Source organism: Diplotaxodon limnothrissa, linkage group LG1 (genome assembly GCF_057381915.1).
Source record: "Diplotaxodon limnothrissa isolate DT_005_m linkage group LG1, D_limnothrissa_male_GT1.1, whole genome shotgun sequence".
In the NCBI taxonomy this organism is placed as follows: domain Eukaryota; kingdom Metazoa; phylum Chordata; class Actinopteri; order Cichliformes; family Cichlidae; genus Diplotaxodon; species Diplotaxodon limnothrissa.
In genome coordinates, this window is record NC_140596.1 from 43,608,056 (window position 1) to 43,633,298 (window position 25,243).

The 25,243-nt window shown below is 44.0% G+C and overlaps 1 protein-coding gene across 1 annotated transcript; it reads right to left on the bottom strand.

Moving 5' to 3' along the window:
• Positions 1 to 594: 594 nt before the first annotated feature.
• Positions 595 to 23,736, bottom strand: vstm2b (V-set and transmembrane domain containing 2B). Its single transcript, XM_085359008.1, has 5 exons — positions 23,643 to 23,736; positions 23,140 to 23,318; positions 22,603 to 22,632; positions 21,767 to 22,202; positions 595 to 683 (listed from the first exon to the last, which is right to left on the bottom strand). The coding sequence occupies exons 1-5, from the start codon at positions 23,713 to 23,715 to the stop codon at positions 595 to 597; spliced, it is 807 nt and encodes a 268-aa protein (XP_085215134.1). The 5' UTR covers positions 23,716 to 23,736.
• Between the last annotated feature and the right edge of the window lie 1,507 nt (positions 23,737 to 25,243).

Sequence of the window (25,243 nt, forward strand, 5' to 3'; positions counted from 1 at the left end):
CTGCTGTCACAAGTAAATCATGTCATGTAATACATATGAAAAGTGTCAAAAAATAAACATCAATAGAGGTAATTAGTGTCAGTGGTAAAGTGAGCCTTATCTCTCTAAAAATATATCAGCATTTTAATTTTCGTTTACATTATTCAACACAGCTATGAGATGATAATGATGGTGGTGGTGGTGGTGGCATGTGTGTGTGTGCAAGAAGGAGGGCATGACATGTTAGACAAATACACTCTAGCCTCTGTGCGTGGTCAAATTGGCAGTGATGAGTGTTTGAGCACAGAGTACACAGGCTGAACGATTCTGTGGATCATTAGTGATGCTGGTTTTATTTTTATATGCTCTTTTCTCCTGTCCGCTGTCAGCCATCAAGACTTTATCTCCATCATGTCATGACAGAGGGGGTCCATCTCTTTTATTTGTGTGTCAAGCTCCTGCGTTTTATGTTGCTTTGCTTTTACTCCTAGCAAAGATGTGATGCAACACCATAGATATACACTGATCTTTCTGGTAACCATTGAGTGCTGCTTGGTTTCTGTTTGACATAGAAAGTAAGAATGCTGCAGGTTCACAGGTTTGCCTGATGTCTCTTCAGTGGGCCAGCAATAATGGGAGGAGCTTATGCATGAACACGAGAGTGATGCACAGTAGCCGGTCCATGGTGCTCATCACACTGCAGTCTGGAAGACACAGAAAGATGTGGCAATATTTACAACAGCGTTGTATAATGCAAAGATTTCTGCTTGTCCATTGGCCTCTACAGTGATTCGTACGAAGCTCATAACATACAAAGTCAAAAGGAATCGTAATATACAGTTGTTCATCTCAGTGTGTTAATTAACCTCGGCAGCTGACGGCCTATGAAGGTTCAGTTAACTATAGTAACAGAAATCACTGGATCATCTGAATAGCTTGCAGCATCTGCTTGCCAACACCACAGGGGAGGGGGGGTCAGTGCATGTATATGTGTCTTTATCTCTCTGTGTGTCGTTAGTGGGTGGATGAAAGTGAGTGAGTTAGTGAATGGTTTGTGTGTGTGCGTGTGTGCGTGCATTGCTCAGCCTGAGTCTGGGGCTTGCTGAGCCCGGGTGAGACGGGGTCACCACTCGGGGTGCGTGACTGACTCGGTAGCTCGGGGTGTCTTGGACCTCTCCCTTACTGGGAGTGCTGGGTGGTTCTTGGGTGCCTGTGGCCCTTTTAAATTTTGTGGTCCTAGTGCTATCCCCCACCACCACTACCGCAACACACACACACACACACTTCCTCTTTTTTTATTCCACATATAATGTAATAACACAGATAGAAATGAACACATAAACAAATAAAAGATTCTATTTATTTAACAAACAAATTATCAAACAGTCGATCAGTTAATCTAAAAATTGAATGTTGCCATTCTCAGCAACCCTGGGTTCATAAAGAAAATGAATGTTAGGATTCTCTGGCATTTATATGGCATTCATCACTTACAGTGCTTTATAGTACAAACCATTTTTGCCCTTTACACACAGCTCTTTATAAGTTTTACACTATTGTCACCAGTCACAAAATATTCCAATAATCAACAATGGTGTAAAAACAATCAAACTTTCTGCACTTTCGATATGTGTTTATATGTGTGTGTATACAAAAATACTCTGGGAGGTCTTGAAACAAGTTCAAAACACCACTGTGGCCAATTTTAGGTTACCTGTTAAATAACATGCATGTTTTAGGACTGTGTGATGATATCAGAGTAGGTGGAAGAAAAACAGCACTGAGCAAACATGCAAACTCTACACAGAAAAGCCTAGAGAGTAGGGCTGGGTATCGTCACTGATTTCTAGAATCGATTCAATTCCGATTCACAAGGTCCCAAATCAATTCGATCCACGATTCGATTTAATTCGATTTGATTTGATTCGATTCAATTTGATTTGATTTGAATCTGGGAAATTTTGACAGTCAGAAATATTATAATTCAGATCAGTACATTTACATATTTTTGTATCTATAAAAAGGAAGCTGACACTTTCCAGACTTTATCAAAGGTGTGAGCATCACAGCGAGGCCTTTGTGTCAAAGTAGCTGAGGATAAAACACAGAAATACATGAAGGTGATTATCCTGGCCTGGATTTTATAAAAATATTCTGCAGTAGATCAAAAACAAAAGAAAACCATTAATCAACATATAAACGTTACCTCTGACATTACAGTGGTTTTATTAGAGACACACTAAGCGTTTTGCATTTTGCATAATTTTAAAGTTTAAATTTGTTCAGTATCCGGTTGTTCACTCTGACGTCACTAGCCGTGTCTGGGCCTAAACTCCGCTGCAGGTCCATATATCAAACGATCACTATGGCATTACTGAGAGTTGAAAAAGAGAAAGAGAAAGAGAGAGAGAGAGAAAGAGAGAGAGAGAGAGAGAGAAAGAGAGAGAGGGAGAGAGAGAGAGAGAGAGAGAGAGAGAGAAAGAGAGAGAGAGAAAGAGAGAGAGAGAGAGAGAGAGAGAGAGCTGTGCATGAAGTGTGGTTTTATCCTGGTGGAAGCAAAACAATAAAAGTCAGACTGAATCCATAACGATGTTTATGTGAAGCCCAGTTTGGATCTTCTTTTGCTGCTGGTTCAGTCAATGTTGTTTGGAGAGAGATCAAACTAACAGCTTTAGAATCGGCGCAAAAAGGGCGTGAACACAAAGCGCCGACCCGCCGAAACATCAGAATCAGCGAGCTGTCGGCTTTCAGCCCCGACCGTGAGAAAGTCACATCTCACTGATTCTGATCCGTCGGCGGCTCGGGCGCTGTGTGTTTACGTCTCTGTGCAGAATCCGTGTTCCTGCTCTGATTACTGTCTTAGCGGTTTGGTGGCTGTTGAAATTTTGAGGTTTAACCTGAGATTCTGGCATTTTGGGCAAAATACATTTATATTAAAAAATCGATTCAGGATTTTAATGAATCGATTTCACGTTATCCAAGCCAGAATCGATTTTAATCAATAAAGGTAACAATGCTATTCATGACATCTCTAAGGGAGATATCCACAATCTGGCATAAGACAGAAAAACCATTCTCAGATATTGGGACTAGCGTTATTCTCCTGAAGTTCTACCCCTGGAAAGGTGTTCTGGAGGGAAAATGACTGCATGATCCTGCATTTTGTCTCTCGCTTCTAAAGTTTTACTGTGGTCTGAAGGTCTACACTTTGAAACAATAAAAATGTAAAAATAAAACACCATTGAGAAAAGCATGTAGCCCCTGTAGTCAGTCATGTCTGTTTACAAGTGTCAAGTCTGTGTCACTCTGTTTGTGGGTCTTATCCCTGTTTGTTTACCCTTTCCTTGTGTCTAGTTGTATTTTTTCAGTCAAGGTCTCTGTCTCTGTGTTTATGTTCCCTGTTTTATTTTGACAGTCCTTGTCTCGTGTGAATTCTGCTCAGTTTTGCTTCACCCGTCTTATCAGGCCATCCAGCCGTTTTCCCCAGGTGTGTCCACTCTGCCCTGATTCCCTCTTGTGTATATATTATCTTTGTCTCTCACTGTTCTTTGTCGTTATCTCATAATCAGAGATCAAACCCTGTGTTGTCCATTTGGTAATGACAATGACTTATAAGAGAGAAAATCTTTATATACTGTAATATAAATATGATCACCACATATAATAATTTACACACTCCAACAGCTGCAAGGGTTCAGTGAACACATTAATATGATGTAAAATGGCCTGTATTTATATAGCGCTTTTATTAGTCCCTAAGGACCTTAAAGCGCTTTACATATCCAGTCATCCACCCATATACTGGTGATGGCAGCTACATTGTAGCCACAGCCACCCTGGGGCGCACTGACTGAGGAGAGGCTGCCGGACACTGGCGCCACCGGGCCCTCTGACCACCACCAGTAGGCAACGGGTGAAGCATCTTGCCCAAGGACACAACGACTGAGACTGTCCAAGCCGGGGCTCGAACCGGCAACCTTCCGATTACAAGGCGAACTCCCAACTCTTGAGCCACGATCGCCCCAGAATGTACCGTAATGAAAGGGAGAAGATGAAAACATGACAGGCAATTTGAAACATCTGACAAATTATCTTTCCCCTTCCATTACCCTCCTGCCTCTAAGTCAGATGACATTGCAGTCAAATGACAGATGCCCATGTTTTTGAGTGGCCCCCTCCTCTGGCATCTCTTTGGCTGTCACTAGCAAAGATAATCTTTCAGTTTTTATTTTCTTTTTAACCTTAATCTGTTGTCAAATATTTTCAACAAATCATCTGAAAGACAGAAAAATAAGTGAAAAAGACAGATTTAAGGAGCTTGTGAAAAAAGTAAACTTGGCTTCTTTAAATTTCTTGAAGACATTTCACCTCTCATCTGAGCTTCTGCAGTTCTAATACCAAATGGTGGTGAGTCCTAGATATTTAATCCCTAGTGGGATATTTCATCCCTTGTCCCTTAAGGAGGTCGTTGACCCACAATTGATCATATGTCAGAATCAGAGAGAGATACACAGAGAGAAAGCCACAGGCAAGAATGATTTCCTGTATTACTCAGTGGTGCATTTGGTTGATCTCAGTCTCTTACTGAACCTGCTCCTTTTACTGGCCAGCACGTAATGCAGTGGGTGGGAGGTATTGTCTACCGTTGTCCTTACCTTGGATAATATCTAGTGAGTTTGCTTGCATCTGTGACTCTTAACCTTCTGCCCAAGCATGCGACAGCATAGAGCAGGGGTGTCAAACTCAAATACACAGTTGGCCAAAATTCAAAACTGGAACAAAGTCGCGGGCTAACATTAATATTTATTGAAATATATTTATTCCTCCAGATATGAGAATGAATCTTTTCTTATGGACTCAAACAAGTTTTGCTGAAAAACTGAATATGGAACAAGCAAAGCTTAATACTAAACAATATATATATATATATATATATATATATATATATATATATATATATATATATATATATATATATATATATATATATAAACTTTTAACACCCAGCACGCCCCTGCGGGCGGTTTATCCTTCAAGCTCGGGTCCTCTACCAGAGGCCTGGGAGCTTGAGGGTCCTGCGCAGTATCTTAGCTGTTCCCAGGACTGCGCTCTTCTGGACAGAGATCTCCGATGTTATTCCCGGGATCTGCTGTAGCCACTCGCCTAGCTTGGGAGTCACCGCACCTAGTGCTCCGATTACCACGGGGACCACCGTCACCTTCACCCTCCACATCCTCTCGAGCTCTTCTCTGAGCCCTTGGTATTTCTCCAGCTTCTCATGTTCCTTCTTCCTGATGTTGCTGTCATTCGGAACCGCTACATCGATCACTACGGCCGTCTTCTTCTGTTTGTCTACCACCACTATGTCCGGTTGGTTAGCCACCACCATTTTGTCTGTCTGTATCTGGAAGTCCCACAGGATCTTAGCTTGGTCATTCTCCACCACCCTTGGGGGCATCCCCCATTTTGACCTCGGGACTTCCAGGTTATACTCGGCACAGATGTTCCTGTACACTATGCCGGCCACTTGGTTATGGCGTTCCATGTATGCCTTGCCTGCTAGCATCTTGCACCCTGCTGTTATGTGCTGGATTGTCTCTGGGGCATCTTTACACAGCCTGCACCTGGGGTCTTGCCTGGTGTGATAGACCCCAGCCTCTATGGATCTTGTGCTCAGAGCTTGTTCTTTCTTGGATCTTTCTTGTCTTTATGTCAGTGGCTTCTATCTCCTCCTTTGGCCAGCCTATTACCCCAGCAGGGTACCTGATCACGGGCAGGGCGTAGGTGTTGATGGCCCGGATCTTGTTCTTACCATTCAGCTGACTCCTCAGGACTTGCCTGACCCTCTGCAGGTACTTGGTGGTTGCAGCCATTCTAGCGGCCTCTTCATGGTTCCCATTCGCCTGCGGGATCCCCAGGTACTTGTAACTGTCCTCTATGTCTGCAATGTTGCCTTCTGGTAGTTCAATCCCCTCAGTTCTGACTACCTTCCCTCTCTTTGTTACCATCCGACTACACTTCTCCAGTCCGAACGACATTCCAATGTCATTGCTGTATAGCCTGGTAGTGTGGATCAGTGAATCGATGTCTCGTTCACTCTTGGCATACAGCTTGATGTCATCCATGTACAGGAGGTGGCTGACAACTGCTCCGTTCCGTAGTCGGTATCCGTAGCCAGTCTTGTTAATGATCTCACTGAGGGGGTTCAGGCCTATGCAGAACAGCAGTGGGGACAGAGCATCTCCTTGGTAGATCCCGCACTTGATGGTGACTTGTGCTATGGGCTTGGAGTTGGCCTCTAGTGTTGTACGCCACATCCCCATTGAGTTCCTGATGAAGGCTCTTAGGGTCCTGTTGATCTTGTACAATTCTAAGCATTCCAGGATCCAGGTGTGGGGCATTGAGTCATAGGCCTTCTTGTAATCAATCCAGGCAGTGCACAGGTTGGTCAGTCTGGTCTTGCAGTCTCGGCTGACTGTTCTGTCTACCAGTAGCTGGTGTTTTGCGCCTCTGGTATTCTTGCCAATCCCTTTCTGTGCCCCACTCATGTATTGACCCATGTGCCTGTTCATCTTAGCCGATATGATGCCTGACAGGAGCTTCCACGTGGTGCTGAGGCAGGTTATTGGTCGGTAGTTGGATGGGACCGGTCCCTTCTTGGGGTCCTTGGGGATCAGGACCGTCCGGCCTTCGGTTAGCCATTCCGGGTGTCTCTCGTCAACTAGCAGCTGGTTCATTAGTGCTGCCACGAGCGTCTGGCAGCACGCTCGTGGAGTGCAGTCAGCGTCTTCAGCCAGTAGGCGTGGACCATGTTGGGCCCTGGTGCTGTCCAACTCTTCATACTGGAGACCCTTTCTTGGATATCTGCCACTGTGATGGTTACTGGACCCTGTTCAGGGAGGTCGCTATGGTCTGCCCTCAGATCCACTAGCCACTGAGCATTGCCGTTATGGGTTGCATCCTTCTCCCATATGCTCTTCCAGTATTGCTCCGTCTCCAGCCTTGGTGGTGTTGTTCTCTTATTGTTCCCTTGCCACTGAGAGTACACCTTTGCTGGTTCTGTGGAGAACAGCTGGTTTATTCTCCTGCCTTCTATCTCTCTGGTGTACCTCCTCAAGCGGCTGGCCAAGGCTGTGAGTCTTTGTTTGGCAGTTTCCAAGGCCTCGGGTATGGACAGTTTGCTGTATTTCTTATGCACCTTCTTTGCCGCACCTTTCTGCAACTCCGTTAGTTGGCTAACCTCCCTCCGTGCTACTTTGATCTTGCCCTCTAGCCTCCTTCTCCATGGAGGGTACTGCCCCTTGTGGCTGTTCAACTTGTAGCCAAGCACCTCACTGATCACTGCTTGTAGATCAGCTTGTTAGTGTCGGTAATCGTGGTTGTAGGTATTGTCCGTAGTGCTGCATTAACATCATCTAGCAGACCTTCTGAGGGTACTTCACGTAATCTTGGTAACCGGCTACAGGGGATCCAGGTTTCAAGCTTGGCCATGATCCTATTTCTCAGGTCAGTTCCTCTCGCACTCAACGATCCTTCTCCTATCGCACTTGGGGCTATGTACCCAATCTCGGGTTGGGGTGATGATATCTCCCCCCTGACCTGGCGTCCTGACTCCTCCTTGCCGTAGCATTTATGTTGTACCTCGTCAATCTCTAGCTGTGATAGCAGTCCCTTCTTTCGAATGTTAGAACACTGAGCTACTAGTTGTTTCGCCGTCATTGTGCATGTTGGGTATCGAAGAATCCATAGGTCCCTCAACCTATTCATGTAGCCCCTTCCGCCAGGGTTACTTGCGTAGTAGCATTCCAACAACGCCCTGTTTTCGTCTCTTGCCCACCGATGCCTTCTTGTTCCAGTAGCCCACTTATATATATATATATATATATATATATATATATATATATATATATATATATATATATATATATATATATATATATATATATATATATATATATCCATAGGTCCCTCATCCTATTCAGGGGACCTATGGATAATCCTACCAGTGGCTGGACAAAGCTGGACTGAAAGACAGCACAGAGGCACTAATCATGGCAGCACAAGAACAAGCTCTGAGCACAAGATCCATAGAGGCTGGGGTCTATCACACCAGGCAAGACCCCAGGTGCAGGCTGTGTAAAGATGCCCCAGAGACAATCCAGCACATAACAGCAGGGTGCAAGATGCTAGCAGGCAAGGCATACATGGAACGCCATAACCAAGTGGCCGGCATAGTGTACAGGAACATCTGTGCCGAGTATAACCTGGAAGTCCCGAGGTCAAAATGGGAGATGCCCCCAAGGGTGGTGGAGAATGACCGAGCTAAGATCCTGTGGGACTTCCAGATACAGACGGACAAAATGGTGGTGGCTAACCAACCGGACATAGTGGTGGTAGACAAACAGAAGAAGACGGCCGTAGTGATCGATGTAGCGGTTCCGAATGACAGCAATATCAGGAAGAAGGAACACGAGAAGCTGGAGAAATACCAAGGGCTCAGAGAAGAGCTCGAGAGGATGTGGAGGGTGAAGGTAACGGTGGTCCCCGTGGTAATCGGAGCACTAGGTGCGGTGACTCCCAAGCTAGGCGAGTGGCTACAGCAGATCCCGGGAACAACATCGGAGATCTCTGTCCAGAAGAGCGCAGTCCTGGGAACAGCTAAGATACTGCGCAGGACCCTCAAGCTCCCAGGCCTCTGGTAGAGGACCCGAGCTTGAAGGATAAAACCGCCCGCATGGGCGTGCTGGGTGTTTTATATATATATATATATAAAAAAAAAAAAAACACCCATACAGCTTGATGTCATCCATGTACAGGAGGTGGCTGACAACTGCTCCGTTCCGTAGTCGGTATCCGTAGCCAGTCTTGTTAATGATCTCACTGAGGGGGTTCAGGCCTATGCAGAACAGCAGTGGGGACAGAGCATCTCCTTGGTAGATCCCGCACTTGATGGTGACTTGTGCTATGGGCTTGGAGTTGGCCTCTAGTGTTGTACGCCACATCCCAACGATCCTTCTCCTATCACACTTGGGGCTATGTACCCAATCTCGGGTGGGGGTGATGATATCTCCCCCCTGACCTGGCGTCCTGACTCCTCCTTGCCGTAGCATTTGTGTTGTACCTCGTCAATCTCTAGCTGTGAGAGCAGTCCCTTCTTTCGAATGTTGGAACACTGAGCTACTAGTTGTTTCGCCGTCATTGTGGATGTTGGGTATCGAAGAATCCATAGGTCCCTCATCCTATTCATGTAGCCCCTTCCGCCGGGGTTACTTGCGTAGTAGCATTCCAACAACGCCCTGTTTTCGTCCCTTGCCCACCGATGCCTTCTTGTTCCAGTAGCCCACTTTTCGTCAGGGTGCCCTGGTCCTCCTAAAGTCCGTGGAAAGAAAACTTATTTTTACAGCGAAAAAACCCTTAACTTCCGAGCAAGCACTAGTGATGTGCGGATTGATCCTGAAATATCGATTCCTCCAATACCAATCATTTATGTTCTAGAATCGATTCTCACATTAAAATATCAATATTTTAGTAATTTAGGGTAAATTTGTAGTTCATCATTAACAGGAACACAGTGGAAAGAAACTATATCATTCGGATTGTCTACATTCAAAGGAACTACTTCCTCTTCCGCCTTTCATAAGGAACTGTGTGAAATACATCTGTATAAATGTCTCACAGCCCCTTGGCGTGCGCACTCACAACAATGGCTGAGCGTAGTTGAGTCATGTGTGGACTTGTTTTACCTCCACAAACAGCTGAGACGTGGTTTGCGATACATGTGGCAAAAAAGTGAGGTGTTGTGGTCATACATGCCAACCTTGACACCTCAGAATTAGGGAGACATTCAGAGGGGCTGTTGGGGGGGGGGGGATAAATAAATTTACAGTGTTTATTTATCGGATAAAATACATTAAATCACCGTTATTATTGGCCAGCCCGGAAACAGCGCAGGTGTCCAAATTCAGAGGCTGCTTCCACCTGAGGACCGGCCTTCGTGGTCTAAAGAAAGCCGGGTAGTACGGCACGAGCTCCCTCGGCGGACTGAAACTCTGCCGTCTGCTCCTTGCTATCTAAAATATAACCGGGCACTGACGTAAACTCTCGACCGTCTCACACTTTGTTTAATCAGTTTTCTGTTTGTCATTTATTCAGCTGTGTGAAAACCCCGGAGGAACCCTCCCGAGGGATTAATAAAGTTAAATTTTATTTAATCTAATCTAATAACTTTAATCTCAGCCAAACCGATTTACTCACGAACAAATAAAACACTGAAAAAGCCAAACAAGAACATTTTTAGGTTATCAAAGTGACTTATATATCATGTTTAACGACCGCGGGGGTTTGAAGACGATGTGTCGGCTCAGATATTTGAAGTTCACACAGCTACATTCTCACCTGACAACATGTTAAAAGTTTTTTGCGACCCAGAAAGAGAAATAAGAGTGATATTAAAACTAAGTCGCTGCCGCCATTGTTGGAGACTGGAATTGGCTATGAATTCTGCGATATGGTTTTTCACTTTTGTTGTCCAGGTGGAAATTCAGGAGAAATTCGGGAGAATGGTGGCTCCGGGAGAATTTCAGGAGGGGCACTGAAATTTGGTATTCTCCCGGAAAAATCAGGAGGGTTGGCATGTATGGTTGTGGCAACATCACTAACCTTGTCACACATCTCAGAGTAACTCATATCACAGAATATGACGAGCGTATGTTGAGACTGAAGAGGACAGGGACAGGTGGTGCTAGGGTGAGAGTCTCTCACGGAGTCCTTTAGTGCTGCAGGCAGGCAACGTGTTCAAATAGCCACAACTTCAGGTTTTTTATTTCTATATGATGAACTCTGCATTGTTACGTGATAAGAACAAGTAATCTGATGTCCTGTAATCATTATGACGCTATAATTTAAGATACAATAAATAAAATCCGTTTTTGTACAAAGTATCGGTATCGGATCAGTATCGTCGATACCACCCTGAATATTACTTGGTATCGGATCGGAAAGGAAATCAGTGGTATCGCACCCGTTATGTGTCTGTGAGCGAGGGAGGGAGAGAAAGGAAATCAGTGGTATCGCACATCACTAGCAAGCACCCAGGACGCTACGACGTAATGGGAAATTCACAGACAAACTCACGGATTCTTCCACTGACCGCTGCGGCACACCTGCACCAGGGCAAACATCCGCCTGCTATACAGGTGAAAATAGAGCAACAGGCCCGCTGAGTCCTTGATTTTATCAAAAAAAGTTGTAAAGTTGTTTTTGTAGGATGGCACATTGATTGTGTTTAAATATCAGAATCAGAATACTACCATACCTTGGTACGTCTATTCTGCAAGAGTAATTTGGTTTTACAAAAGCAGTTTTATATCTTTTTAAAAACAAGAGTGTTGCAGTGCTCGCATTTAATCAAAAGACAACTGAGTAGAAGATGCATTTTTATTAAAGAGGTTCCATTCAGTCACTCTGAGTGACGGTTGGCATGTCACTTTTGGATTCACCTCTCATCTTCATCACCCTCATCGCTTTCTTTATTGCCTTCAAGTAGGGAGTCTTGTTCTTCAGAGTCGCTGTCAGCAAATTCATCCCACCAGTGGAACTGTTTGCTTGCATTACTTTTCTCATCATCACTGTCTTCCTCTCTAAACTGTCTCCTAAATCCTCCAGGAAGCAGATCCTCCGCTGCTTCTCCTTCATCCGGGTTGACTTCATAGTCAACCTCCGCAGCAGCAAGGTCACTTTCATCTTGATGAGCTTCATTGCGTTCCTCTTCATCGTTGCTGCTGTCAGCATTTTGATCATCATTATTATAATTGCAATAATTGTGGTCATTTTCAGTATCTCTGTTATTGTGGTCATTTCCATCATCAGAGTTGCTGTCATCAATTTCAAAACGAATGTTGAAGAAATTATTCTGATTGATTCTGAGGGCATGCTCAAAAATCTCACTGTAAATATCTACCATCAGCTATCAAAGTTACAGCATCAAAAGTAAGTTTCACTTATAAAGCAGTTCCCCCAAAACTCACCTTTTTTTCAAAGAAACTGCTCTATGAAAATGTCCTAGTTCAGCTGTGTGTGTATCTGCTTGTTGCTGAAGTCATAAATATGTTTCAGTTGTAACATTTAAACCTGCACTGTAACTGTGCAATAGCTGTGATGTCATAAGAACTACCAGAGTTCCATCCCATGACTGTTCCTTAAAATTCCACCTCAGGAAGGCCAACTCTGATGGCCTTCATCAGGGCTTATGTAAGCTTACTTCAGGAGTACCAATGTAGCCACTGTACTCCAGGTACCCTATGACCCTGATGGAGGGAGGTGTTAGCCCTTTTCTAACACAAAAATCAGTATAAATCACAATATACTGATTGTCATGGTCCTGGGTCGGTGACCCAGCGCTTTTAGTTATCATTTTCTAGTTTATGATGATGATTATTATTGTTTGAGTTCTGTGTGTTATATTTGGTCTGCCTTTGAGTCTGTGTCTCTGTCTATGGTGTCACCCCATCTGTTTGTGAATCTGTCTGTTTAGTTCAATGTCTTGTCTGGTTCCATGTGTCTGAGTTTCCTGTTTTATTGTGAAGGTCCGCGTCGTATGTGAGTGTGATCAGTTTACGTTTCCCCTGTCCCGTCAGCCCAGATTCCTCCCAGCTGTGTTGCCCTCCTGTCTCTCATCCCCTGATTACTGGTGTGTGTATTTAAGCCCTGTGTGTTCTCCTGCCTGTTGCCGGTTCGTCTGTGTTCCTCCGTGTCAGTCTGTTACCCTGTGTTCCACGGTGTCCTGTTCCTCGTCTGCGTCTCTCTGCTATTCATCATCCGTTGTCATATGCTCCCAGGTCTGTTATTTTTAGTTCTCCCTGTTTAGGTGTCTTTAGTTGTTTGTTATGCCCCACTGTTTGTTTGCCACTACACCTCTGTAAATAAAACCACCGGTATCTCATCCACTGCCTGCATCTTGGGTCCTCCTTCTAAATCCACACGGCTCGCCTCGGCAGCCGTGACACTGATATTTAAAAAACATAACCATGCTAACAGACAGTCATTTCTAAGTAGTGATCAGTGTTGGTCAAGTTACTTGAAAAAAGTAATCAGTAACTAATTACCGATTACTCCCCCAAAAAAGTAATTAGTTACTTCGTTACTTTTTAAAAACACGATTTACACCCTGAATAGGTGATAAAGCGATAGATCTCTCAGCCCAATTCTACTTTTTCTGCATAATCCATCGTACAAAATGTAATCAAATGGAAAAGTCTCTTTTTAAAACTTGTTTTAATCTTTTAACTTTATGCATCAAGCAAAAATTTAATTATCTGCAACATTCTCTGACTGGAAGAAATTAGTTTAACATTTAAACCTATTTCCTGCACATTCCAGCACATAATTTTTTTTGTGTGTGTTTACACTCACTCTTTCAAATAGATGCAAGTAAAACACAGCAGAAAATAAATAAAGTCACAGACTCAGCGGTCCTGTTGCTCTATTTTCACCTGTAAAGCAGGAGTGGGGCAGGCGGAGGTTTACCCTGGTGCAGGTGTGGCGCGGTCAGTGGAAGAAGCCGCGAGTTTCTCTGTGAGTTTCCCATTACGTCGTAGCTACTCGGTGTTTGCTTGGAAGTTTAGGGTTTTTTCGCTGTAAAAAGAAGTTTTCTTCCCACGCACAGCGGACACTAATGTTTTTGTCACTTTTTATGGAATCAAACTCAAAGTAAGGTCAGTACTTCCACGCTTTAAATGCTGCACGCTCATACTCTCTCCCGCACTGATATATGATGCACTGTTGATCAAGTAACGCGTTACTGCCCATCTCTGCACATATGTGGACGCCAGGTCCTAGGAGGTTAAGGTGCCTGGGAAGGGAAAAACTGCATTATAGGTGGCAGAAAATTCACCTCTGTTCAAGGATCATCATTCACAGTGAACATAGATGGCCTCTTTCATTCCTCTTTCAAACCATCTGTCTTCTCTGTAAAAGATGTGAACGTCAGCATCCTTGAAAGAGTGACCTTTGTCTTTTCGACAGACATGTACAGCGGAGTCTTGTCCCATCGAGGTGGCTCTTATATTTTGTGCCGTGCATTATGTAGATGTGATCCTTGGAGAAGACTCTGCTGTGTTCCTCTGATAAACCTGCTACATAAGGGATGACAGTGTTGTTCCATTTGTCATTCTGTTTCTCCCTAATTAATTGAAACCTTCTTTCCTACCCATCTTCGCTATTTTCATGAAAGCCCAATTGAGATAACCACATTTTAAGAGCTTACTTCACATGTGTGTGTTCCTTCGTTTTCCCTTCTGGCTTAGAGGGAACATTTTCTTCCTGGTGTTGCAGGTTCCTCCAAGTTTGTGTTCCAGAGGGTGGTGGGAGCCAAAAAGGAGGTACTGGTCCGTGTGTGTGGGCTTTCGGTAAACTTCAATGTTGAGGTTTGATCTCCACTTGGCAGTGTGCATGCATGTACAGTGTGTGTATGGTGTGTAGTTCAATGTGTAGTAGCAGTGTGTGTCCATTTACCTTTGTGGTGGGGAGCCTGTCTCAGCAGCCGAAAAAAAAGCTCTAAGCTGCACTGATTCTAGTCGCTGGTGCCTTGTCTTGCGGTCTTGCGGGTTGCACACTTCGTGCTCACATGGGATCCTGGAGCCAGCCATTCCCCTGGCATATTGCCCATGGTCACACATTTCACACAGACAGCGGATCCTGGCAGTGGCTGCCTGAGGTCAGTGAGTTCTCTGACGTCGCGGGCGCCCCCCTGTTCCCACGGTCTTGCAAGTTCACGAGCAGTAATGTAGAAACTAATGGCTTATCTGTTGAAGCCGGGGCAGTCAGTGTTTATTTGTGTGTTGTTTTCTGGGAAGGCCAAGAAAGAGCTAGAACACCTAGCAGGAACTCCCTGCTCATTGACTCCCTGTAACTAAGGTTACGGACTCCCTGCTGGCTAGGCTACACGGGGCCATGTCTACCCAGGCTTGTCTAACCAATTTGGTGTTCATTTCATCCCTCTACCTGCATCACCTGTCCCATCACATGCTGGCAGGTTCTGGGGACCCTGACATTGCACCTGAGCTGCTGGCCACTTCCACTCACCTGGCTTCCCTACCCTGCCAGCTCTCCTCTTTCCACCATGCCTAAGTGGGCAAAGTGGGGATAGTGGATGCCTCACAGGCAATGGTGAAGTTTTTTGGCCCTCGGGTGGCATCCACTCCCCTATCTGCGTGAGGCCAGGCCCATCTTCCTGCAACCCCTCCCAGCACCTGCCCTCCAGCAGGAGCCAGTAGAGGGCGACTATCAGGAGGAGGATACTGACTCTGGGGTCCACTTCCCCGACATGCCCATCGTCCACAAGTTGGACCACACATACAGCCCAACGGTCACACCTCACCAATAGTTTGCTTCGCTTTAGTTTACTGAACAGTCACTGCTTTAAATATGTTTTACTTATTAGCCAATATAATTTCTTGGTTAAATTTATTTTTTTCATCACACCATACAATGTTCATAGGGAGTGTACACATGTCACGTGGCAGTGAAAGAGGCCACACGAAACAATGGTCAAAATTCTGTTTTATGTTATATTAATTCATCTTTCTTTGTTTGAGTAACCTGGGGGTTTGGCTTCTCCTCCCTGATTGGTAAAAGGTGTGGCAGAGGGCTAATTGATCTGAAGTACTGCTGAAAGCCTCATTGGACTAAACCAAATGCTTCAGTGCCTGGGGGGTGTTTGGAGTTTGTTTAATCATTTTGTGTTAGTAGATTATATGGCAGCCATTTGTCTTCCCCTTGTGTGTCATATGGTGTACCTAAGCCAGTATTTAAGTTCATGTGTCATTTCAGCAGGTCAGTTTGTCTTATGTTTGTTTGAGGTTTTGTTAGTTGGGTTCATTAAGGTTCAGGATCAGATGCATTTGCTTTATATGTGTGTTATGAGCAGTTTGCCTTATGGGCGTGACCTTCCTGTGCTTTTTGATTTGTTGGAGTCCGATCAGATCCAGCAATGCCATGTAGCCGTTACCAGAGCACAGGCTAAGCAAGTCAATACCCACTCTGAGATTCTGAGTGCGCTGCCCAAGACCACAGCTTGCATCAAACGCCATTTTTACTGGCCTGGTCTGAGCAAAGATGTGGCTCCATTTTGTAAAAGTTGCCCACAGTGTCAGATAGCATCTGTTAAAATTTCCATCAGCGCTGCACTCCAACCTCTCCCTGTCATCGGCATTCCTTTTGAGCATCTTGGAATGGAAATTGTAGGGTCTGTTGAGAGGAGCAAAGCGGCATTCCCAGGTGGAAAAGTGTGCGGCATCACTCCAGAGAACATGTTTCCACTGCTCTAGACTCCAGTGGCAGCATATTTTAAATCATGGATCTAACACTTTGCATTGCACTTGGTGATGTAAGACTTGGATGTATGAGTATGCGCGAACATACTCATCAGCTAACACGACAGCTTCCTTTACAGCTTTTGTTCTCAGCTTACTCAAGAACGTGTAAATCACCTCTCAGTTTTTCAATTTTTCAACAAGGGCCAGTTGCCACAGCTACTGTTTCATCTCCATTTTCTTGGATGTACATCAATGATCAGATAGTTGTTCACACTCTAACTCATATTGCTCCTTTGCTTTGCCTCAGTTCTAGTTTCCTTCTCCACCTTGGTCCTTTGTTATTTCATCATCCTACAATGCTTTTTATCTTCTTCTTCAATGACTGAATCATCTGTCATCAACCACAGCATTAATGATTGTAACATAGTCCTCTTTCTCCAAATTCCCCTTACCACCAACACCATACTAGTGTTAGACTTGGGCAAACTAAGAGGTCCTGGACAACGTAACCTGAACTTCCAGAGTCTGGAAAATGAAAAGTATGCTTATATTTAACTAAATTATTTTGCTCAGTCATAATTACAGCAACATCTGCAAACTACAGAATCCTCTTCGATTTGGAATAGATCAGTGATGTCCAACTCCAGGCCTCAAGGGCTGGTGTCCTGCAGGTTTTAGATGTGACCTTGACAGTGTTGGGGAGTAATGGAATACATGTACCGGCGTTGCGTATTTAAAATGGTAAATGGCCTGTATTTATATAGCGCTTTACTAGTCCCTAAGGACCCCAAAGCGCTTTACACATCCAGTCATCCACCCATCCACACACACATTCACACACTGGTGATGGCAGCTACATTGTAGCCACAGCCACCCTGGGGCGCACTGACAGAGGCGAGGCTGCCGGACACTGGCGCCACCGGGCCCTCTGACCACCACCAGTAGGCAACGGGTGAAGTGTCTTGCCCAAGGACACAAAGACCGAGACTGTTCAAGTCGGGGCTCAAACCGGCAACCTTCTGATTACAAGGCGAACTCCCAACTCTTGAGCCACGATCGCCCAAAATCTAAAATACAAAATATGAGTAACTGTATTCCGTTACAGTTTCCATTTAAAAAGGTGGTATTCGGAATACAGTTACTTTGTTGAAATAAGTGGATTACACAGCGGTCTTTTCCTGTTTCATATGTTAGGCTATGCCCTCTCTATTTTTGATAATTCCACGTCATTGGAAACCCAAACAAAACACGCATTAAGAGGCTCTAATGTGTGTGTCTGAATCTAGCGGCCTATGTCACCCCTACTTGCGGCCCGCATAATGAAAAATTATTGTTCAAAAAATGATTTAATATGAAAGCAATAGGCAGAGTGTTACAGGCATAGCCCTAAAGAATGTAACCTTATGGGCAGTGTAGCCCAGTTGTTAGTAAGCTATTAAGACTCGACTGTACACTGTGTTCGTGTTTTCCTCTGAAACAATAAGTTCTGTTGGAGCAGCCTTTCAACACCTCTGTCTGTCTCTCACTAGCAAAGTTGACCCAGACAACAAAGTAAAGCTAGTTTTTGGTTACGAGTCCAACACGGAACCCGACATATTAGCCAGAGGTCCCTTTACTATGGTTCAGCGCCGCGGACCTGTTTTATATACAAGATCGCTGCAAAAAGTGCAGCCTTACCTAATGTCCACCTACTGTTACTCATTTATATTAAGATTTAAACATCTAGTTGGTGTTGGTGTGGTGAGTATTCTTCAGTAATAGTAATAAATCACACAGCAGTAGTACATTCACTGGACTGTTTGAATCTTATTATTATATTTTTACTACCCAGTATTTGAACATTTTTTATGTGTCTATTCGATTCGTTCTGATTATAAGAAAGGCCAGTTTGCTTTAAAAAGTCCAAAAAGTCAGTACCGTGCAGTAATAAAACAGAAGTACACCAGAAAAAATCCAGCTTTTGAAAGCAAATGAAGTTGTGAGAGAACAAATCTTTACAGTGAAGGAAGCAAATGTGATTGTGTAACTCCTGTATGGAAATGTTTGCTCCGAACAAAATATTAGGAAAAAGCATGCATAGCAATCAATAACCCTCTATCCCTCCCAATAAGCCGCTGAATCATAATTTCCTTCTGATTGTGAATCACAGTTTCAGCTTCAAAGCTCATGTCCCAGCTTCACACTGATTCACCTGCCTCTGCACTCTTCGAGGCCAAAATTGCAAAAAGAAAAAGCTTCCCCACATTCTGAGGTCAGGAGAAATGCTTCCCTCGTGTAATCACGCTCTATTGCTTGCTCTGGTCTCTCACTGACAAGCTCTGGAGAACCTTTTCTGACACAGATCACAACTCTGAGTGATGTCAACTCCAGACAACAGATACAGATCGGAAATGAACAAGACTAAAAAGCTGAGTCACCCAGATGTATGCAGGAGTGTTAACAGCATGCATTTAAATACATACAAGTATAATAAATACCTCTGTTACCATCCACTTATAATGTTTGGTTGTTCACAGAAATGGATATGAGCCAGGAAAAGCGGCCAAGTGTTTTCACCAAAATTTTTCCATAACACAGCTGAAATGTCTAAAATAGTCAGAAGCTTTCACAGCAGCAATGGAAGCTTGTGGCTGGGAGCTTTTATGGATCCTTTCAGTAATAATCTAGAAGACAGCTAACAGATGCTGCTTACATAAATGAACAGTGGACACTTGACCTCACAACTTCTTAGATCATCGTTGTTTGCTTTTTCCTTTTGGGGGCATACTGCAAGCTACCCAGGCACTGAAGGATGACAAACTTCCAGATGTCTGAAGTTATTACAGTTTGTTGGGAGCAGTGTGTTTTATAGTGACAGGAGGGTCTGAACAGATATGTGAAAGTTTTGACATATATCTGCTTCTGCTACTTTCTTCTTTATCAGGTGAATTTGTAAAAGATTCCACTAAACAGTCACTTTAACTGATTTTCTCGCAAATAATCAAAGAGTAAGTTCTCCAGATCCAGCTATCATCCATGTATTTCAGACGAAATCTAGTTTTCTCTTTTTGTTCAAATACTTTCTAATAATATAACACACATATATCAGATGTTGCTCCCTTCCGTTGTGAGAAGTCACTGAATGACGGTATATTGACGAGTGACAGTTTCCTAAAAGGAACAAGCACACACCCTAACCCTAACCGTTTTGTCTAAAGACTGATCATTTACCAACATAGTACATTCACATCGACGCAAAGGCACTTCAAATCAATACATGAGATCTGCATATAATTCAGACCAGCTGCAGTCTACATCAGCAGAGCGCCTAGACTTCTATGAGTTTTAATTATTCACAAGTACGCTTCATCGAACAAAACTGGGGCAGGGAGATGAATTACAGGGAGGCAGATTACAACTCTCCGCCCCTCCCATCCCTTGCTAACCATCTGCCAAGCTTCTAACTAAAAATAGGTGTTAGACATGCGTAGAGACGTCAAAAAATGTGCTCGTCTGAATAGAATAGATTTGAAAAGCATGAGAGGTGTTGCCATGGGCATATAAACAGTGTTGGGGAGTAACGGAATACATGTACCGCCGTTATGTATTTAAAATACAAAATATGAGTAACTGTATTCCGTTACAGTTACCGTTTAAAAAGGTGGTATTCAGAATACAGTTACTTTGTTGAAATAAATGGATTACACTGCAGTACTTTCCTGTTTCATATTGTCGCGGGTCAGGACTGTTTGGTTTTGTTTGACAGCTACGCTCTGTTGTTCCAGGCGGCAGCGTTACGGTTGCCATGGTTACAGGGCGACACGCTCTCTCTCTCTCTCTCTCTCTGCGACTGTGTGTTTCCTGGGTGAGAGAGCGCCTTTTCGTTGTTGTTGTGCTAAGCTAACAGGCAGAATGCTACAAGCATAGCTCTAAAGAATTGTTACGTTCCCCCCGAAAGGGTCTAGGCATGTGAGTGAGGGGACCAGTAACAAATGAGTCCAGAACAGAATGAAAGGAAAACAGACCAGTGTTTTCAGTAAATAAAATAGTCTTTATTATAGATCATCTTAACATAAAGAGCCGGCAACGCCGTTTTACCAATAACACTTGGAAAAAGAGAAAAAGGGTTGCAACAACAAAGAACACAACAACCAAACAAAAACTCCACACCACGAGGAGGTACTTCCAGGGGCCCACAAGCTCACCCTGTCACTATCAGCAGCTGGCTTTACTGCTGCCAAGGCCCACAAGCCCACACTACTCACGCAACGCAGCTATGCTGTTTCCACAACTCCACACTTTGAGCAGGCAAGGCTCACAAGCCCACACTACTCACGCAAAGCAGCTATGCTGTTTCCACAACTCCACACTTTGGGCCGGTTAACCACACACAACGCAGAGACACCAGAGAACACCCCACCCTGTTCACAGCTCATCCCCAGCTTATATGACCTCCGAGAGGTGATTGCTGACTGGGCCCAGGTGGTAAATGAGTCCAATGAGCAGCAGCTGTGTCCTGGGGAGAGAGAAGAGCAAGAGAGAGACGGGGGGTGGAGCAAAAGAGGAGGAGGCGGAGAAAAACACCACGCCCACACAAGGGCAGTATCAGGAGGCCCAGCTAGGGCCGTAACAAGAATGTAGCATCATGGGCAGTGTAGTCCGTGTTGCAGGGAGAATGGACTGCCATACACGTTATGTGTCTGTGAGCGCGAGGAGGGAGAAAAAGGCGAGTGGAAAAGTACGAGTTGTCATCGAGGAAAAACGGGAGCTGGAAGCATGTAAATATAATAATAACCACTGCAGCCAAGAAGAGAGCCTGACGAGCCCAGCTGTAAGTAAGCTATTAAGACTCGACTGTACACCGTGTTCGTGTTTTCCTCCGAAAACAATAAGTTCCGTTGGAGCAGCCTTTCAACGCCTCTCTCTGTCTCTCGCAAGAAAAATTGACCCACACAACAAAGTAAAGCTATTTTTCGGCTACGAGCCGACAGGGACCCCGCCGTATTAGTCAGAGGTCCCTTTACTACAGTTCGGAGTCGCGGACCTTCAGTAACAGTAATAAATCACACAGCAATAGTACATTCACGTTGTTGTAAAAAGCATGATAATATATTAAGTAATCCAAAGTATTCAGAATACGTTACTGTCATTGAGTAACGTAATGTAATACGTTACAGAATACATTTTGGGGCATGTATTCTGTATTCTGTAATGGAATACATTTTAAAAGTAACCTTCCCAACACTGCATATAAATGGGTTATGAGAACAAAAAGTAAAAAAGTATTGTAAACTATAGAAGTGCACCTGTAGATAAACATAGCTACGAGGTAAACAGCACATTTGCTTTTATTTAATTTATTAAGACAGATGAAGCTCGAAACAGACCAGCAGCCTCAGTCTGAGATAAACTGCACCATTTAATCTCAGATTGTAGAACACCTGGGGGTCACTGTAGCTCTGTTTCATCTCCACCCACCTCCAGCATTCACTCACCAGCCCCATACTGCTGCCTGAGGATGCCTGCGTCTCCTGACAGGGGTGAAGCTGATGACCTGGCCACTGAGGTGGTGGATATGAAGGGAGACAGGAGACCAAGCTGAGACTCTTGAGACACCCGCTGCTTCCCCAGCCCTGGCATTTGACCTCCTGCAAAATTTTTGCGAGGCTCAGAGGTGGCCCTCCAAGATGAGGCACCTCCCAAAGCTGTGATGGTATTCCTCAGTGATCCACGGTTCTGAATGTGTGACACAGCCTCTTCAGCCACCATGCTGTCAGCCAGTGTGACATGCAGTGTAGCATGAACATTAAATTCCTGACTTTCATCAGCCCACAGATCAGAAACACGGCACTCATACACGCCCTCGTCTTCTTTCTTCACCTTGGACAGGCTGAGGCTGTGAGAGATGGCATTGCCCTGAACACGCACAGTCTGAAAGTCAAGCACAGAGATCATGGGAAAAAATGGCAATGCCTCAGTAACATCTGCTTTTATTATGCATTTTATTCATCGACCTGTAGTTCCATGTTTTATGACTAACCACCAAAATGTGACTCTTCATTAGTTGCTCAACACATCAACACAAAAGATTTATAAAGCCTTCATTATCTCTAATAAGGACACATGTTACTAACTCCTATATAACATATTATTTGCTAGTTTAGCATAAACTAAATGTGCACAAGAGGAATCTTTGAGCCTCACTTTTGTGCTGCCGCAGATCAATCTTCATGTGCCAGAAAGAATTTCATGCTCTCTCTAAAGTGTGAATATCATAGAACAAATCCAGGGAATAAAACACTTTCAACGGGACAGTAAAGCGGGTACTTACACTTATTTTTGTGGCTTCTCTTGAAACATCCTAAAAAAAGAGATACTTTTATCAGTTTTGAAAATCTCACTGAATGTCAGCTGCACATTTTGGCAACAACACGAGTTTTCCTTCATTTTGTTTCAGAGAGAGGAAATGGCACAAGCAGAGCTGTTTGTCTCAAAGACACCGCTGATAGCCTCTCTCCTCTCTCTTTGTCCCTTGGGTGTGTTTTCTTCTGCTTTCTTTCCCCCCTGCTACATGTTGTAATGGGCTGAAGGGGAAATGAATTTCCATATGCGCTCATGATGGTGGCTTGAAACACCAGACCTATCAGATAATGTTGACAATCACCAAGTGCCCAAAGTCTGAGTGATGTGTGGATTTTAAAATGGTTCAACAAGTGCTGCTTATGGCTACTGAAATGTGGAGAAATGCTTTAGCAGTATTCCCAAATATAGTCAGTGTTAATGCTTAAAGGATGTTAAAATAAATTGTAGTGCAGATGATGCAGGGTAGAGACAGAGACACACACATATGCGTGAGGGCTATAAGTACCTTGGCTCTGTTAGCCGGAGCAGTGATCTGCAGCTCATCTTCAGACATATCTTTCTTCAGGTACCACCACTGGATCTCCAAAGACATGGGTGCTGAGCTGACAGCTTTAAAGGCGCAGGGCATTTCAACATCATCTCCTTCCCCCACACTCACATCTTTAGGGACTTCAGTAAATGTAGCTTTGGTGTGTAAGGGTAGAAGAGAGAAAAAGGTGAGACGGCAATTTTGCAAGTTTTTAAATGAGTAATGCCCTCCTCTGCAGATTGGTCTTTCATCTGCCCCTAGTTAAATCACATCCCTTTCATAGTCTGACACGTTTCTACTGAGGTATCCAAAAATCTCCCCTGGCTTTATTTAAGTGAAAGCATTTTATTTATCTATTCATGTTATTAGAGAAGGATAAGCTGCTTAGTGTCAGCATTAGCAGGGCAAGTGGCGCTTAGCTGAAGGAGCTTTTTAATGCCAATCTATCTCCGATGTTTCCTTCATGTCACTTCACTTACCATTGGCACAAATCATACAGGCTGAGTTGATAAGGAAACAATAAAGGATCCCGTCGAGTCCCGTTTTTTCCATGTCACAGTTAATTCTTATCACGTTCACGAGCGTTGGACGGTCATTTGACCTGGACGCGATGTTACCCGCCTGCTCAGATAACTCCAAATACAGGCACAGAAGAACCCCGATTCAGACGCAGCAGCAGCAGCAGCAACACGCAGGATCCAAAGCTGAGCTCGGGCATAATTAAACTATTATTACAAATAGTGGATCCCTCAGAGAAGAGGCGCCTCCTTCGTTCCCAGCTGACTACCATCTGAGAAAACGAACTTCCTGATCAGGGACTTCCTCTACCTTGGTACAGCGCTTCCCTGAAAGAAGAAAGGCTCCATCCTCACTAACGGTCTTGTGCGTGTGTTAAAGGTCGGAAGTACTGCAGCTGAGGCAGCCAGAGACCAACAGCGATCGCTGCTGAAAAGTGCAGAGCTTCGTCGCTGCGCCTCCTCTGTCTGCTGTCACCGACCTGCAGCCCTCCCGCTGCTGTGCACGCTGCAAAGAGACACACACACACACCGCCAGTCTTGTCTTCCCACTGCTTCAGGGCTCCAAATATAAATACCAATTTTCTTTTATGCATTGAACTCACACACTTGCTGAATTAGTGTGAAAGCTGAGCTGAGTCATATTAATTGAACGACACGTTGTTAATGGAAATGAATGAAAATGTAACTTTTCAAAGCCGGTGAATTTAAAAAAATCTATTTATGTAAAATGATAACGAAAAAAATGATTGACTTTTCATGTTCAAAGCTATGATAGTTGTAAATGAACCTATTCAAAAGTAATTTTAAACTTGTGCAAATGATGACATAAAATCTTGCAGCAGCCTCTCTGTGATTTCTCTATCATGATCCAAGGTGAGCATCACGTTTTTGGGTGTATTTTTCCATCCCTGCTCAAGTGGGGGAGACGGATAGTTGTAATACACTGCAATCCAAAATATCTGCATGTCTCTGTTATTAAATAGTAGAGCTATTTTTTATTTTATTTACTAATTGCATGGCATGAGTGAAATTTTACAATTAACCACATAGTCTGGGTACGTTGTAACATAATGTAACACAATGAAATAAGGGTGCTGACAAAACCTTAGTATGTAATCTTTTTTATTCAACACTTAAATGCACGGATAAACATTTGTGTGTGTGGAGGTGTGTGTGACAGAGTGCAGAAATATGGATTTTGAACCTATTCTAACAAAAACAACAACTTTTCACCAACTGAATATTTCATTCATTTTGTTTGGCCTTCATTCAGTCTCGCCTCATTGGCTCAGTGGGCATTGTAACCTACAACTCTTGCACTAAGATTTGAACATAATAATGAAGATGAAAAAAATGTATTTGTGCACCAGCTTCATTAACTGAATTGCATGCGTTTGTGTCAAGTTTTTAAGCACCATCAGATGGCTGACCTTGGTGTGGTTTGCAAAGTGCTTCAGAAAGATGAGGAACTCCATCCATCCTATATTTCCATTACCAATACTTCCTACTGGCCCATCTCTGACAAGTGTCTGCATAACGTATGCATGGGAACACAAACATTG

Bases quoted from the DNA above. Each gene is read 5' to 3' on its own strand.
- vstm2b (XM_085359008.1), bottom strand. From the start codon at position 23,715: ATGGAAAAAACGGGACTCGACGGGATCCTTTATTGTTTCCTTATCAAC. The intron at 22,203-22,602 runs GTAAGTACCCGC...CTTGACTTTCAG, and splicing joins GAGAAGCCACAAAAATAAGT to ACTGTGCGTGTTCAGGGCAA. The intron at 684-21,766 runs GTGAGTGAATGC...TGTGTCTTCCAG, and splicing joins CAGGCAGCAGTATGGGGCTG to ACTGCAGTGTGATGAGCACC.